This window comes from Lygodium microphyllum, chromosome 21 (genome assembly GCF_053477565.2).
Source record: "Lygodium microphyllum isolate KBCC chromosome 21, Lygodium_microphyllum_v1.1.10, whole genome shotgun sequence".
In the NCBI taxonomy this organism is placed as follows: Eukaryota; Viridiplantae; Streptophyta; class Polypodiopsida; order Schizaeales; family Lygodiaceae; genus Lygodium; species Lygodium microphyllum.
This window is the reverse complement of record NC_141155.1, coordinates 110,595,528-110,607,820: the sequence shown is the minus strand read 5'-3', so window position 1 is coordinate 110,607,820 and position 12,293 is coordinate 110,595,528. Positions and strand designations below refer to the sequence as shown.

General features: G+C 40.3%; 1 protein-coding gene across 2 annotated transcripts; it reads right to left on the bottom strand.

Annotated features, from left to right (window-relative positions):
- Positions 1 to 1,413: 1,413 nt before the first annotated feature.
- LOC148018425 (uncharacterized) lies at positions 1,414 to 11,893 on the bottom strand. 2 transcript variants are annotated; one of them, XM_087661238.1, is made up of 3 exons: positions 11,112 to 11,893; positions 3,122 to 3,205; positions 1,414 to 1,770 (listed from the first exon to the last, which is right to left on the bottom strand). In XM_087661238.1, the coding sequence occupies exons 1-3, from the start codon at positions 11,498 to 11,500 to the stop codon at positions 1,563 to 1,565; spliced, it is 681 nt and encodes a 226-aa protein (XP_087517364.1). In that variant the 5' UTR covers positions 11,501 to 11,893; the 3' UTR covers positions 1,414 to 1,562. The 2 variants fall into 2 exon arrangements, with proteins under 2 accessions (XP_087517364.1, XP_087517365.1); XM_087661239.1 differs by lacking the exon at positions 3,122 to 3,205 and having other exon boundaries at positions 1,443 to 1,770; positions 11,112 to 11,885.
- Between the last annotated feature and the right edge of the window lie 400 nt (positions 11,894 to 12,293).

The following is a 12,293-nucleotide window of genomic DNA, read 5'->3' as shown; positions in this document are numbered from 1 at the left end:
GAGAGATCGCACTCTTCCTTCTACATTTGCACTCTTCCTTCTACGTTTAGCTACATCCCTTGCAGTTTGTACTGATTAAGGAATGTAGTACTCACAAACTTTGAATCAGATCCTCAATGACTTATACTAAAATATAAAATAGTCCTAGGTATGCGGGACAATATTGGTTATTAGTCATATATTTTGCCTATCCGACTCACCTCGCAACCCATATGTAGAGAGCAACAAAAGAAAAAGGCCCTACATGTAGACTCAATTGATCACCGCGGCTCCAATAAGGCTCTCGTACACCTCAAGGATTGGAGGATTGGCCCTGAGATACACCATGAACATAAAAATATTTGAAACAAAGTCCACTCTTTCAATTAAATGATATAGGAGATTATAGATAAACTTCACCAAATAAACTCCAAGGAATCAAATATCTAGCTCTATGACTTGGGATACCTCACATTCTCAGCCTTAGGTCATCACTCATATAAACAGGTGCTATGCATCCAAGATACAATACCATGTGGTGCATCAATGCAAGTGTGTACATGACCATCATGCTCAAACAAATATTCATTAAAAATTAGCAATGTGAAAGTGCGAAGATAATTTTTTTCATGATTTTCCTTTTCTACACGAGTACTTAGTTGCTTAGGGCTAGCATCGAGCTTCCTCATGCTACTAGTCTCTTTTTAATTTTAAACAACTGCAAACCCTAGGACTGCCAAACCTAAGAGCACTAAAAACAATGCAAAGCAACAATTGGTCGAATAAACTAAACCATCCACAATATCAATATACAAGAGCATACGCTCTCCTAGTGATCTGTTGCAAAAATTGTTGTGTTGCAACAATTAACAACACCCTTGCCTAAGGTGATGAAAGTCCCTTTCCTACTACCCTAGTGACTCACCACAAGTTTTCACCTACTAGTCTCTCTGTCATCATTCCAAAAATATTTTATGGATAGCACATCCTTGTCACTTGAATAGACTACGACGTCCTTGTCACATCAAGCGATAAAACAATGTCAACAAAACTTTGAAGCACCTCAACACAGCAATTGGTCATCTCAATGAGTATGCAGAGTCCCAGACTCAAACTACTAGCTTCAAAAAGCACCACAAACCAAAAAGAAGTAAAAGAGAAAGCTAGTGCACTAATTAACATAATCAATTTTAAACTAGTGCACTAATTAACATAATCAATAATAGAAGACAACACTAAAGAAATAATTTACAGCTTCTATTCTCAGATTATCAGGCAGGCTACAAGGTAATCAAAATGTTTAAGCGTTAGATGCATCCTTTTCATCCAACTTTGAGGAGGAATTTTAAAATCGAAACTCACCTATTTAAGATGGTCCTATGAAATACAACTTTAAAAACGGGTTTCTAAAAGTCACACCTGTCCCTCAAACCATTTTGAGATGCCCTTTCTGAAATCTAAGATTAAGTGAAATTTTCTTGTTTCAAACCAGAAAAACCATGGTGTTTATAACATAAAACTTCCAAGATGTCTGCATATATATAGGTACAGTGAGTGGTATTATATTTCTCATCATACCATGTTTAGGAGACGGTTACACGGAACAACCAGAGCAGGATAAAAGTCACAACCATGCAGGCAAGGAAAAAGTTGCAAAGTGACAAGCTTTGCCAGCACCTCGCTTGTGGCTCACTTCCAGTATTTGGATCTCTGTCATTCCACTGATCCATAAAATCTGCATCTTCATTCCCAATTATATTTTCTGCTGTTGCACCACAGATTTCGCAGATCCTGTAGAGAAAAACAGTGCAATATTAAGCACAGGCACGTTAAATTAAAGCATTTTTCAGAATCTCCTTTCTCCCTTCTCTAAGCGAATCAAAGTTCTGATGGGGGGAAATAAAATAAAACAAGCCTCAGCACATCATGGGTAAATAAAGAAGAAATGGCAAACATATGAGCTAAGCAATGAATTGATGTAATTATTGTTTAATTAAAAAGTTTGATAAGGTAACAAATAGAGTACACCATCTATACAACCCAGAACTTTTGCTGAGCCTAGAACTTTTGCCTAAGGTGCTGAACGTAACCAAACTAAGCACCTTCCACCCACTTCTCATTCGACAGTCTAGCACGTCTCTAAGAGGAGCTAGGCAGTCACATGCACAAAGGGTGATTCACTTGTGATGGCAGTGCCAAGAAGAATGGTCCTAGGTGTGTGATAAGATCACCATGCAAGTGTTAAGTGGACAACACTTATGGCAATGATTGGGTGGCAATGGGGACCCATGCTACAAAAGAAAGCCAAGCTCAAGAGATCGATGCTTGGTGGGCTATGGACTGCATGGGCTGCACATAAGTCAAAAGCGATTTTGACATTGACAACAGGGGGCAGGGTTGCAGGTTGCCTGTGTTAGCATGCACCTGCTAGATGGCAAGTTTGCTGAGGTCACTGAGCAGGTCAGCCAGTGCACTACACAACAACAAGTCAGTCTCATCAGCAAAAAGCAGCCATTTTCACCACCTTTTAAAAGCCATGCCTTATAAAGCAATTGTGTATCTGTATGTAAAGTCTTTTGTGCGCGCAAGAGAAGAAAATTTTGCATTCTCTAAATTTCCGTCCCTCTCTCATCACTTGAAGAGCCATGGTCAAGGTTTTGAGGCACTGATGGTGACAAACTGGTCAAATTCTGCATACAAAAGCTTCTGCAACAAATCTGCAGCTCTGACCATCGATCATTTGTTTTTACTCTATGTGTGCAATCAGCCCCTCAACTAGACTGATTGTTTTTTTGCAGTAGAAAGACACAACAGGCCTTTTGTAGTGGATAATGAAAAATTCACCTCCATAAAGACTAGGTACATATTAGCCCTTTAGAGCTCAGGCTGGGAAAGGAAAAGAAGCTATGTGATGATATGAGAAAATAATAACTTAGAATTGTATCTACACTAAACATTGACAAAGTTATGACATTGGAGAAAATGCTTCATCCTCCTTTGCAAGCAATTTTATTATACTCAATGGTCTACCATAAAAGTGGTTTGTTAGCGATTCCATAAAGCAGAAATGTAGCATTCTTTTTGCTCACGTAGTGCTTTGAGATCCATGCTTTGATCCAGTAATATATCCATGCATTACTACCTGGTATGGATCACCCACAAGGCACTCCCAAACTTCATATTGCATGTTCTTTCCATTGCAACACTCCTCCCCCACCCCACACCCCTAACAAGCAAAAGGAGATTCATCAGTTCATGTTACAGCAAGTAACTTGAAGTAGAGATATCAGAGTCATGGCAAGTAGAGATATCAAAGTTTGTGTGGCCAGCATAGTCCTCCATCATGACTCACTAATAGATATACAATGCTCATTGAAACCAGCCTTCTTGGAGAAGGTGGTAATGTCCTAATTAATCAACAAGTATAGCGAGCATAAAATTTTCATAAACTGAATATACAAATGTTACCACTTAACCTTGAACAATGCCTTCTTGGAAAAGGTGGTAATGACCTAATTAATCAACAAGTATAGCCTTCTTGGAGAAGGTGGTAATGACCTAATTAATCAACAAGTATAGCAAGCATAAAATTCGCATAAACTGAAAATACAAATGTTACCACTTAACCTTGGACAATGGACAGCTTGTTAGCCCCAAAAATCGATGCCCCTTGTGGTATCTCTTTATCTTTTATTGCAAATAGGTGGAGTACACTGAGATTCTTCAATTTCCTATGCTCTCCATATGCCTCTTGCTATCATAAATAACCAAAAAGCCTTCAAACAAATTTGCCCCTTGGTTTGCTCAAGGATTGACCTTCAATTGTTCTCCTTGGGTGACAAATTCAGCCCCAAACGTTTGTTGACTGAATGGCCACTCGAATCTCCTGAAATTGCCCCAATTTCAATGACTGAAATTCAAGTCTCTAGGCCTTCAATTTCTGAGCATGCTTCCCAAGGTGGCTGCCAAATCCTAATTTCTAATGTAATCAAGGTTTACAACAAAGACTCACCAGAATCTTCCCCTCTAATGGCTGAATCTGCTGAAAATCACTAAGGATGAGAATGGGCTAGATGATGTGAGAAATCGCGGAGGAGAGAAACTCAGACTTCCATTACGAGAAAATGGAAGAAATCAACTACTGCCCTATCTAGACAACCATGAAAGTTGTCTCCACTAATGGAGCACACTAAATATGATGTTGCTTGACTAAAACAACCCTCAAACTGTTGTCACCTACTACTATAGTCTCTTTTCGGCATGTCACCAACTCCTAGAGGGTCTCCTACTAGCTAGAAATGTCTTGTCAACTGTTGTAGCAGCAATCGCAGCCCTCCCCTTCGCTCTCGCTTTCTCTCTCACAGCTTGCACAAGGCTGAAATGACCCTCTTTTGACCTTCAAAAACGTTTTTCCCACTTGCGTGGGCAAGTTTTGTCAAGTGTCAGCCTTTCAAAACAATTTCTAGCTTTATTAAATATTAATATTGAAAATAATCTGAAAATTAATTTAACGCTTATTTATGGCTCAGAAAAATAATCTGACTGGCCAACAATTAAATAGGCTAGGCCAATTAGAGTGTGCAAGACATGAGATCCATGCACGTTCACCTAGCAAATCATAGATCAAGAACATGCCTTGTTGATCTGGAGTAGGGTGACTCAAAAGCAATGGTTGAAACACATGCCTTTGTTGCAAGGCATTTCATTTTGATGATATGCCAATCAAACATTAAAGTCAGATGTCTAATCACTTTTTTAAAATGATGATCAACAAAAGAAAAATAAAGTGTTGTATTGGATGTGGGTTGGCTGCATGTTTCTTCTAAACAAGTTGATGGCAACTGCCGCGGGCAATCGCAATGTTCATCCCAGTAGCGATCAACAAGCACATCTTATTCTTCTTCTAGTCATGCCAAGTCGCAAGGAGCAACAAACAAGTCTACCCACATATAGGAGTGCGCATAAGATCAAGGTGGGTTGGAGTGTTCATGGCTTAATCAAGGTGAAGATTGTTCGAGGCAAATGGAGATGAAGTAAAGAGTTGTCCTCCATAGGATAGTTAGGTGACTTTAGGGGAATCAAAGTGTTTTCAAATCTTGGGCTCTCTAGCCCATTATGTGTACAATTTCTACTTTATAGTTATAATAAAGATTTAAGGATCTCTTTCGCCTTTCTTGGGTTCTATTACCATCTATCTGGGTTGTGCATTAGGATTATGAGTCTTACAATTGGTATCAAAGCCAACTCTCAACCATCAGCAAGGAGCAATCAAAACGAAAAATTCCAAATTTTTGTTGCTTCTCTACAAAAAGTTACATGGATTTTTTTTTCCTAGACCATAGATGCATTTTATAAAGACGCTTTATACATGGATCTTGCAATGCAATGCAAAAGTGGCATGCTTGGAGTGGCATCACTTTGCCAAGAGCTTACTATTCTCCAAAGTCAAATGACTTCCTCTCATTTACTTATCTTCTAGTTTCAAGGGAAGCTTGCCAACATGGGGTAGCATATGGAGGCAAAAGTTGGATCATTGGAGTAGTCACTATTATAAATTCAACAAACAAATAATTTAGTGTGATGGGTTCGCGTTGCAACTCTTTGCCAACTAGCAACATGAGGGCTAGCACTATTCAAGTGTCCCCACTACCAAGTTCACATAGAGGATTAGAACATTCTAGACGAGAAGTTTGCCTACTTCTACTCATGCTTCTAATACCTTCAATTCTTCTCCATGGGGTGCCTCAAGCCACCCCAAGCATTTCCAACTATCTTCTATATATCTCTCTAAGTGTTTAGTGTCTTCGCATCTCTCACTGAGAAGGAATAGACAGTCATCGTAAAGAGATTAACCATTCTAAAGTTCAATGGCAAGCAAGATGGAATACTTGTCTACACTTGATTGACGGAGGTGGACAATGCTCTTACCTCAATATGGCACAAATGAAAGAAGTGGAAGACCTTTAGGCAAAAACAAGAGAAAGATGTAAACATTTTGTTTACTCGCTACATCAAACTCTAATCGATGTATCTCTTTCCCTTTACTGAGCTGAGATCATTTCTAAGTTTGTGGATAGCTTGCACACACCACCATCTCAATTGACATGGAGGCGCAATTCTTCAATTCTTTGGAGCTAGCCATGAAGTTGGCTACTACCTATGTGAAGTAGAAAACCCATAAGAAGACAAGTCAATCCAACCAATCCACCACTACTAAAGCCAAAGAGAAGGGCAAGTCCATGAGTAGTGGAGATACTTCCAAGAAGTTGCTCCACCACTACTAAAGCCAAAGAGAAGGGCAAGTCCATGAGTAGTGGAGATACTTCCAAGAAGGCAACTTCTAGGAGGAGCAAAGGAAGCTAAAGGAAGAGAACAAGTATTTCATGTGCAAGCAAACAAGGCATATTGCCAAGAATTGCCCTAAGAAGCTTGACTTGATAGAAGGTAATTCCAAGGTGAGTGCCAAGTCCGTGGAAGAGGCCACACCTTCATCCTCTATCCTAAAGATAGCACCCTCTAGAGGCATGGACTCTTCTTCATTGGGGTGGCATGATCTTGTGATTGTGCAAGTGATGGTCATGGGCCATCCAACACTTTGGTTGGTGGATAGTGAAGCATTCTAGAATTTGATTCAAAATGGGCTTATCAAGAAATATCATCTCCACATTGTTACACTAGAAAATATGCATTACAAATTAAACTTCATAAGATGATTTTTAAACAACCACATAACTCAAAAATAAATAGAGAGACTACCTAGCCATCTGACAATCCTATTTTGCGGATCAGCTAACACCCTATTCCATTACTCCCTGCACCTTGGCACAAAGGACATCTCAATTCGTGGATTGCATTTCCAACCTACCCCAACAGAGGCACTTCACTGAGATCTTTTGCCTAGGATTTACACCCTATTTTGGAGCTGTCTACCTATTTCTTCGCCATCTGCCACCCAGCTCAGCCCATAGGGCTTCCTCCTCTGTTGTCACCACAACCATCCCCAAAAGTCTATGTTTGCATCTATCTACTGCTGCCCAATATTCTAACATTCACCAAAAGCAATCACCCCACTGCCAACCCTTGCATCTGCAGCCTAGTCTATGTTTTCCATTGCTGCCCTAGTGTATTTTCCTATGCAACCCGCCCTACTGCCACTGCCATTGATCAGCCTGTTCAAAACAAATTCCACACTCGAGTCAGCATCTAATCTACATTTACAGCAACTGATTATCATTAGAGGCTGCCTATTGAGATTCAAGATCCATTCACAATATGGCACACTCCAATTCATCTCTACCCAACTCCAATCAAAGACACAGAGGTCAGAGTTGGTGTATTCACTGTGCATAGTGTGTGTTTACAGCATTCATTCTCATTAACTCTAGATTTTTCTTCACCTTTGAGTTCCACTGATTATCATTGTCTCTTGTCACTCATGCTAAGTTTTTCTTTGCTCGAGGTATTCATCGTTGAAAGGTAAACAAGTTGAAATATCTAATCCTTCCTCCATTGTTCCTACTGTTATGCACAAGGTGGTTCCATATGATTTATATTATATATTCAATATGTGCAACATGGATAGTACACAAATTCTAAGAATAAAATACGTTGTTTTGTACATTCATTAACAAATACATATAAATTTATATATAAATCAACTTACATAGACATAAAATATACAACTTACAGAGAGATCATGAAAAGTACAAAGTTTCATGAACTAAAGTTCAGAAAGCACTTGCAAGGCCATATAAGAGTTGAAAGTTGAGTCATGTTCTATTCCAAAAACATATGAAAGGACATCTACCATGCTAAAAGCACTCAAAATGACATAATCCAAATGAGTAATGAGGACTCAAAATGGCATGACACAAAATGACTCATGACTCACAAGCATGACTCATCATCAAGCTAATAGGACTCAAAATGACATAATACGAATGAGTCATGAGGACTCAAAATGGCATGATACAAAATGATGCATGACTCATGAGGAGTCCTCATCATCAAGCTCAAATACATCAAAAGGTGGAGAGTTGCCCCCTACTAGAAAAAGCCTCAAAAGAGTCACCAAAGTCACCGTCATTGATGACATTTATATATGAATGGATGGCCCTAAGAGTGTGTACGACTCAACTGTCAATCTCTTCCAGCTCCATATAGAGATCCTTGAAGATGGCCTCTTGCTCCTCATTGTGCTTTGTTGACTTTCTCTCGACTCCTCTAATATTCCCTCACCTATTTTCAACCATTCATAGCCATTGAAGATGGACAGCAGAGACAATTGTTGTCAAAACCCTAATTTACAATAAAAATTAGGGTTTCTCAGCCATCTTAAAGATGGTGCCCATTGATTGACGACCTGATGATCAAAGTAACAATTGTAAAAGAACAATTTGTAGCTGGCCTAAAGTGTTTACCCATTCCCATTTGATTGGACCCGCATGCAAAAGCTCGAGGACCAATTTGTACCCAAAGTGAAGCCCAATGAAAGGACAAATTGATTCCTAGTGGTGCTGGTCATTTGTGACAACCCTGAGAGATAAGCTAATATCGTTGTATTACTCGTTCAAGAATACAAATGAAAGAAATACTATAAGGGGAACCAATTGTTGGGGCCAACAGGGTGTCAGATGTCCAAGATTAATCGAGTAAATTGTTATTTTCAATTTTGTGAAATTATTACTTCTTGTAATTAAACTTAAATCGAGTCAACTACCAACATGTCCAAGAAGGAAGGCTGGTTTCAATGTTGTACTTCCACCATCCTCTCAAAGTCTCTCTATGGCTCGAGAACTCCTAGACTAACAACATCATTAAGGCCAAGCCACAACAACCTCAGCTACCAAATTGGAATCAAAGCTCTAGTCAATGATGAAGAATCCAAATCAACCTTGCCCATTGCCTCCTACTGTAAAGCCACTCGTTTCCCTAAAGATTCCCCTTCTTGCTGCAATTGTGGCACTTTCCCTTTTTCTTCCTCTTAGTGTCCCTCTCTCTAGCCGTAAGCATAATAAACGGGCCACTTCCATCTCAAGAAGGTAATATCCCCTATAACCTAAGAGTGAATTCATGTTAATCTTGGAGCTTGGTCTCCTTGTTAGTACAAAGGGTTGCCATTAGACAGAAAATTGAAGAGAGAGATGAGAAAGGTACCAAGAGATACTTGAAGCAATTGAGTAGTCAAAGAGCCCGAACAAAAGGAAAAACACCAGAATTCAATAGTTCAAAAGTCACAATTCAATCACACACAAACCAAAAACACAAAGTACAACGGAGACAAGGATCAACAATGCATAGAATTGAGTATTAGCACTAAATCAAAGACCCTCTTTTTAAGCACCAAAATTCTGATGTTAGAATGTGAAGAGTGTAAAATGCAAGTTGACAAAGACTTAGGAGCCACAAAAAATCATTAATGACAGCCACATCAGCATGCATCAGCAGATAAGATCAAAATGATACAAATAGTGGAAAAGTCAGCATAAGCAGCCAAAAACATCAGCATAGGAAGCATCAACATGAAGCAGCAAGACATCAAGCCATGCCGCCTAAAATGTCAGCATGGGAATCAAATCATCAGTCCAGTTGGAAAATCATCAGGTAGACAACTACAATATGCTGTCATCAGCTGCCAATCAGGCCGCCCAGCAGTAGATCAGGCAGCCCAGTTAAATAGACGAGGTTAGGAAGATACAAAGATCATCAGCTCCATATCAATCAAACACAAGAGACAAATGCAGCAAACAGAAGCACTAAGATCTAGCAAGCTGGACATTTGTTGCCATGTGAGAGTGCACAATGAAAGCAGAAAACACAAGGCACCAACACAAACACAATGAACGAGTGTTTTTTAATTCCACATGCGTGAAAAAGATATGTACCATGCATAAATCATAGATCCATGTGGAGGAGGAGGATGTCATTGCAACTGCATCAGGGTTCAGCCTCTCCCTCCACTCCATGAGCTAGATAGACAAAGAATGAAAATATAAAATAAGCCTCCGCATTGTCCCTCTCTCTTCCTCAAATGGATATGCCTTCTATTGTAATTTACATGATACTTTACCTCCTCCATATGCGAATCACATCTAATGCTCTTTGGAATACAAATAAGATCTCACATTCTTCCTTGAATGCTTTAAACCTATGGAAAGATACAAGGTCGTATGTGTCATGTCATAACTGCAAAAGAGTCAACATCACTAAAGGTTTTGCCAACACTCTTGCTTTTGAACAAGCACTCCTCAAATCAGCATTTCTTTTTCCAAAGAGAACCTGATGCAAGCACTAATTTCTTAGTTCATTAGTTAGTGGCAAAATTTCTGGACTTCCTTTGGGAATCTTCACTTACTCCAAAAATTTTGAAGTCCTGAGTTGTATGATTTCCACTAGCTACTACAATCAGTAACCCTTCAGTATCAGCTACAAGTTCCATTAGTATGATATTACAAGCATGGTTTGGAAGTCATCACCCTTCACAGCTTACATCAATATGGGTTAAGATCAGTTACAGCACGATCCATCCTCAGTTACTCAGTTTCTTCATATAGGAGAAATGACACTCTATGATAAGATTTCCTATACCCCATCTCCACAAGGAGAAACACCCTAAGATACACAACAATCCTCACATTGCTTGACGATGTAATAGATGTCTGTATACCATGCTTTCCATGCGCTAAACTGATTCATCACACTATCCAGTCCTCAGTCTCCTGACTGGTTCAGTCATATTGCAAATCTGGGTTGGAACTCGAGTTAAAAGCCTAGGGGACACCTCAATCTTAGTTGAACTATTAATCAGCAGAAAAAAAACTAAACTAGTTGCCTTTCCCTATAAACAACTTCAAGGTTAGGCTACTTCAGCCAGCTGAACTTGATTACTAGGTATCTCTGACAAGTAATACATGTTTCAAGGTTCCTACTACTATTTTCTCAATCACCAATATGGATATCAGTAAAATGGTCCCGATGTCATCATAGTGAGCCAGTATTGCCATGCACTCAAGTACTTGGGAGATATATATAAAATAAAACAATAGAGATCCATCATCAAAATGGAAGGAAACGACTACACTCATTCTACAGAGTTGAGTACAAGAAGGAGATTAACAATGCCAATATCTCACCTGTTGCCTTTTATTTTGAACCAGGCTTCTGCACAATCACGATGAGCCATTGCCAAATCATCCTTGCAATGACAGCCCAACTGCATGGTCTCGTTGCTACCTGGCTTACCCGCATAAGCCAGGTGGCAAACCCGGCATCTCGAATCATCATCCTCTTTGTTGGATTCCATGTCCGCATGTCCTCTGCTGCTTTGTCCAAGCTCAAAGCCTGCAAGCTTAGTGTCGCCTGTATTGATGGCTTTCTCAAGGTCCAAGACGACATGCTGAGAAACAGCTTTCTCTTCTGCAGTCAAGGATGCAGGCACCCTTGGGCCTCCATCTGGGGTAGCAAAGGGCACTGCTTCTGCGATTGAAGCCGCCACGTCCTGTTTCTCAGGCCATGGTCCCATGGCATTGCCCTTTTGTTAGTCCGGTGTAAAACAGGACACAGCGCGATCCCTCTGCTCTCTGGAGATCGAAGGCTCAAATACGGTTCACATCAGAGAACAGGAGCTCCAGTTATGGCCCTGTGCCCTCTCAGGGGGAAGAGCTTGAGAGGCTGATGATCCTCTGTCTCGCATGGATGGATCCAAGGGCGCAAGGCAAGAATATGAAGCCTACCCTTTCATTCTTTCTTTGCAGTCTGCTCCGTCGTGCCTGCTCTGTCCTTTGAAGCGAGAGCAGGTCTTGCTGGGATGCTTTTCACCCGCTCCGACAGCGACCATTTGGGCGCCCAACATCAGAAGAATTCTCTTTCTGCTCCTCTTCTTCTTCGCCTTCTTCATCTTCTTCTGGGGCCACATAGTAATAGAAAATCGCAGAAAAAGGGCAGAGAGAATCAGAGAAAAGGCCAGAGAGAGAGAAAGAGCCGTGGGGGAAAGAGTATAAAGTCGGCAATCGATAGAGAGAGAAAGGCATTACATATATCTATGAGTCTCTATACACCCAAATGCAAATACATGTCTAGCCTTTTTTACGAATTCTATAATTTGTTCCCTTTTATCTTTTGTTCTTTTACAAGAGTCTCTTTGTAATGCTTCGAGTCACACACCACGGCAACATGGTCGCACGAGGGAGGAGTGGGGCGCCCAAAAAAAAAGGGGGGTTTCTAACCTTGCTGGAACTGGCCGCGCAAAGCTGCTAGCTCCCCTCTCATGCCAGTTTGCGAGTCAACATTCCACCCCACTTTCCAACGAATGGAAG

Excerpts from the sequence above, each read along its gene's own strand:
- LOC148018425 (XM_087661238.1), bottom strand. The coding sequence starts at position 11,500 with ATGGGACCATGGCCTGAGAAACAGGACGTGGCGGCTTCAATCGCAGAA. Across the intron at positions 3,206-11,111 it reads TTCAAAATAAAAGGCAACAG|GGGTGTGGGGTGGGGGAGGA; the intron begins GTGAGATATTGG and ends TTTGCTTGTTAG. Across the intron at positions 1,771-3,121 it reads TTGTGGGTGATCCATACCAG|GATCTGCGAAATCTGTGGTG; the intron begins GTAGTAATGCAT and ends TTTTCTCTACAG.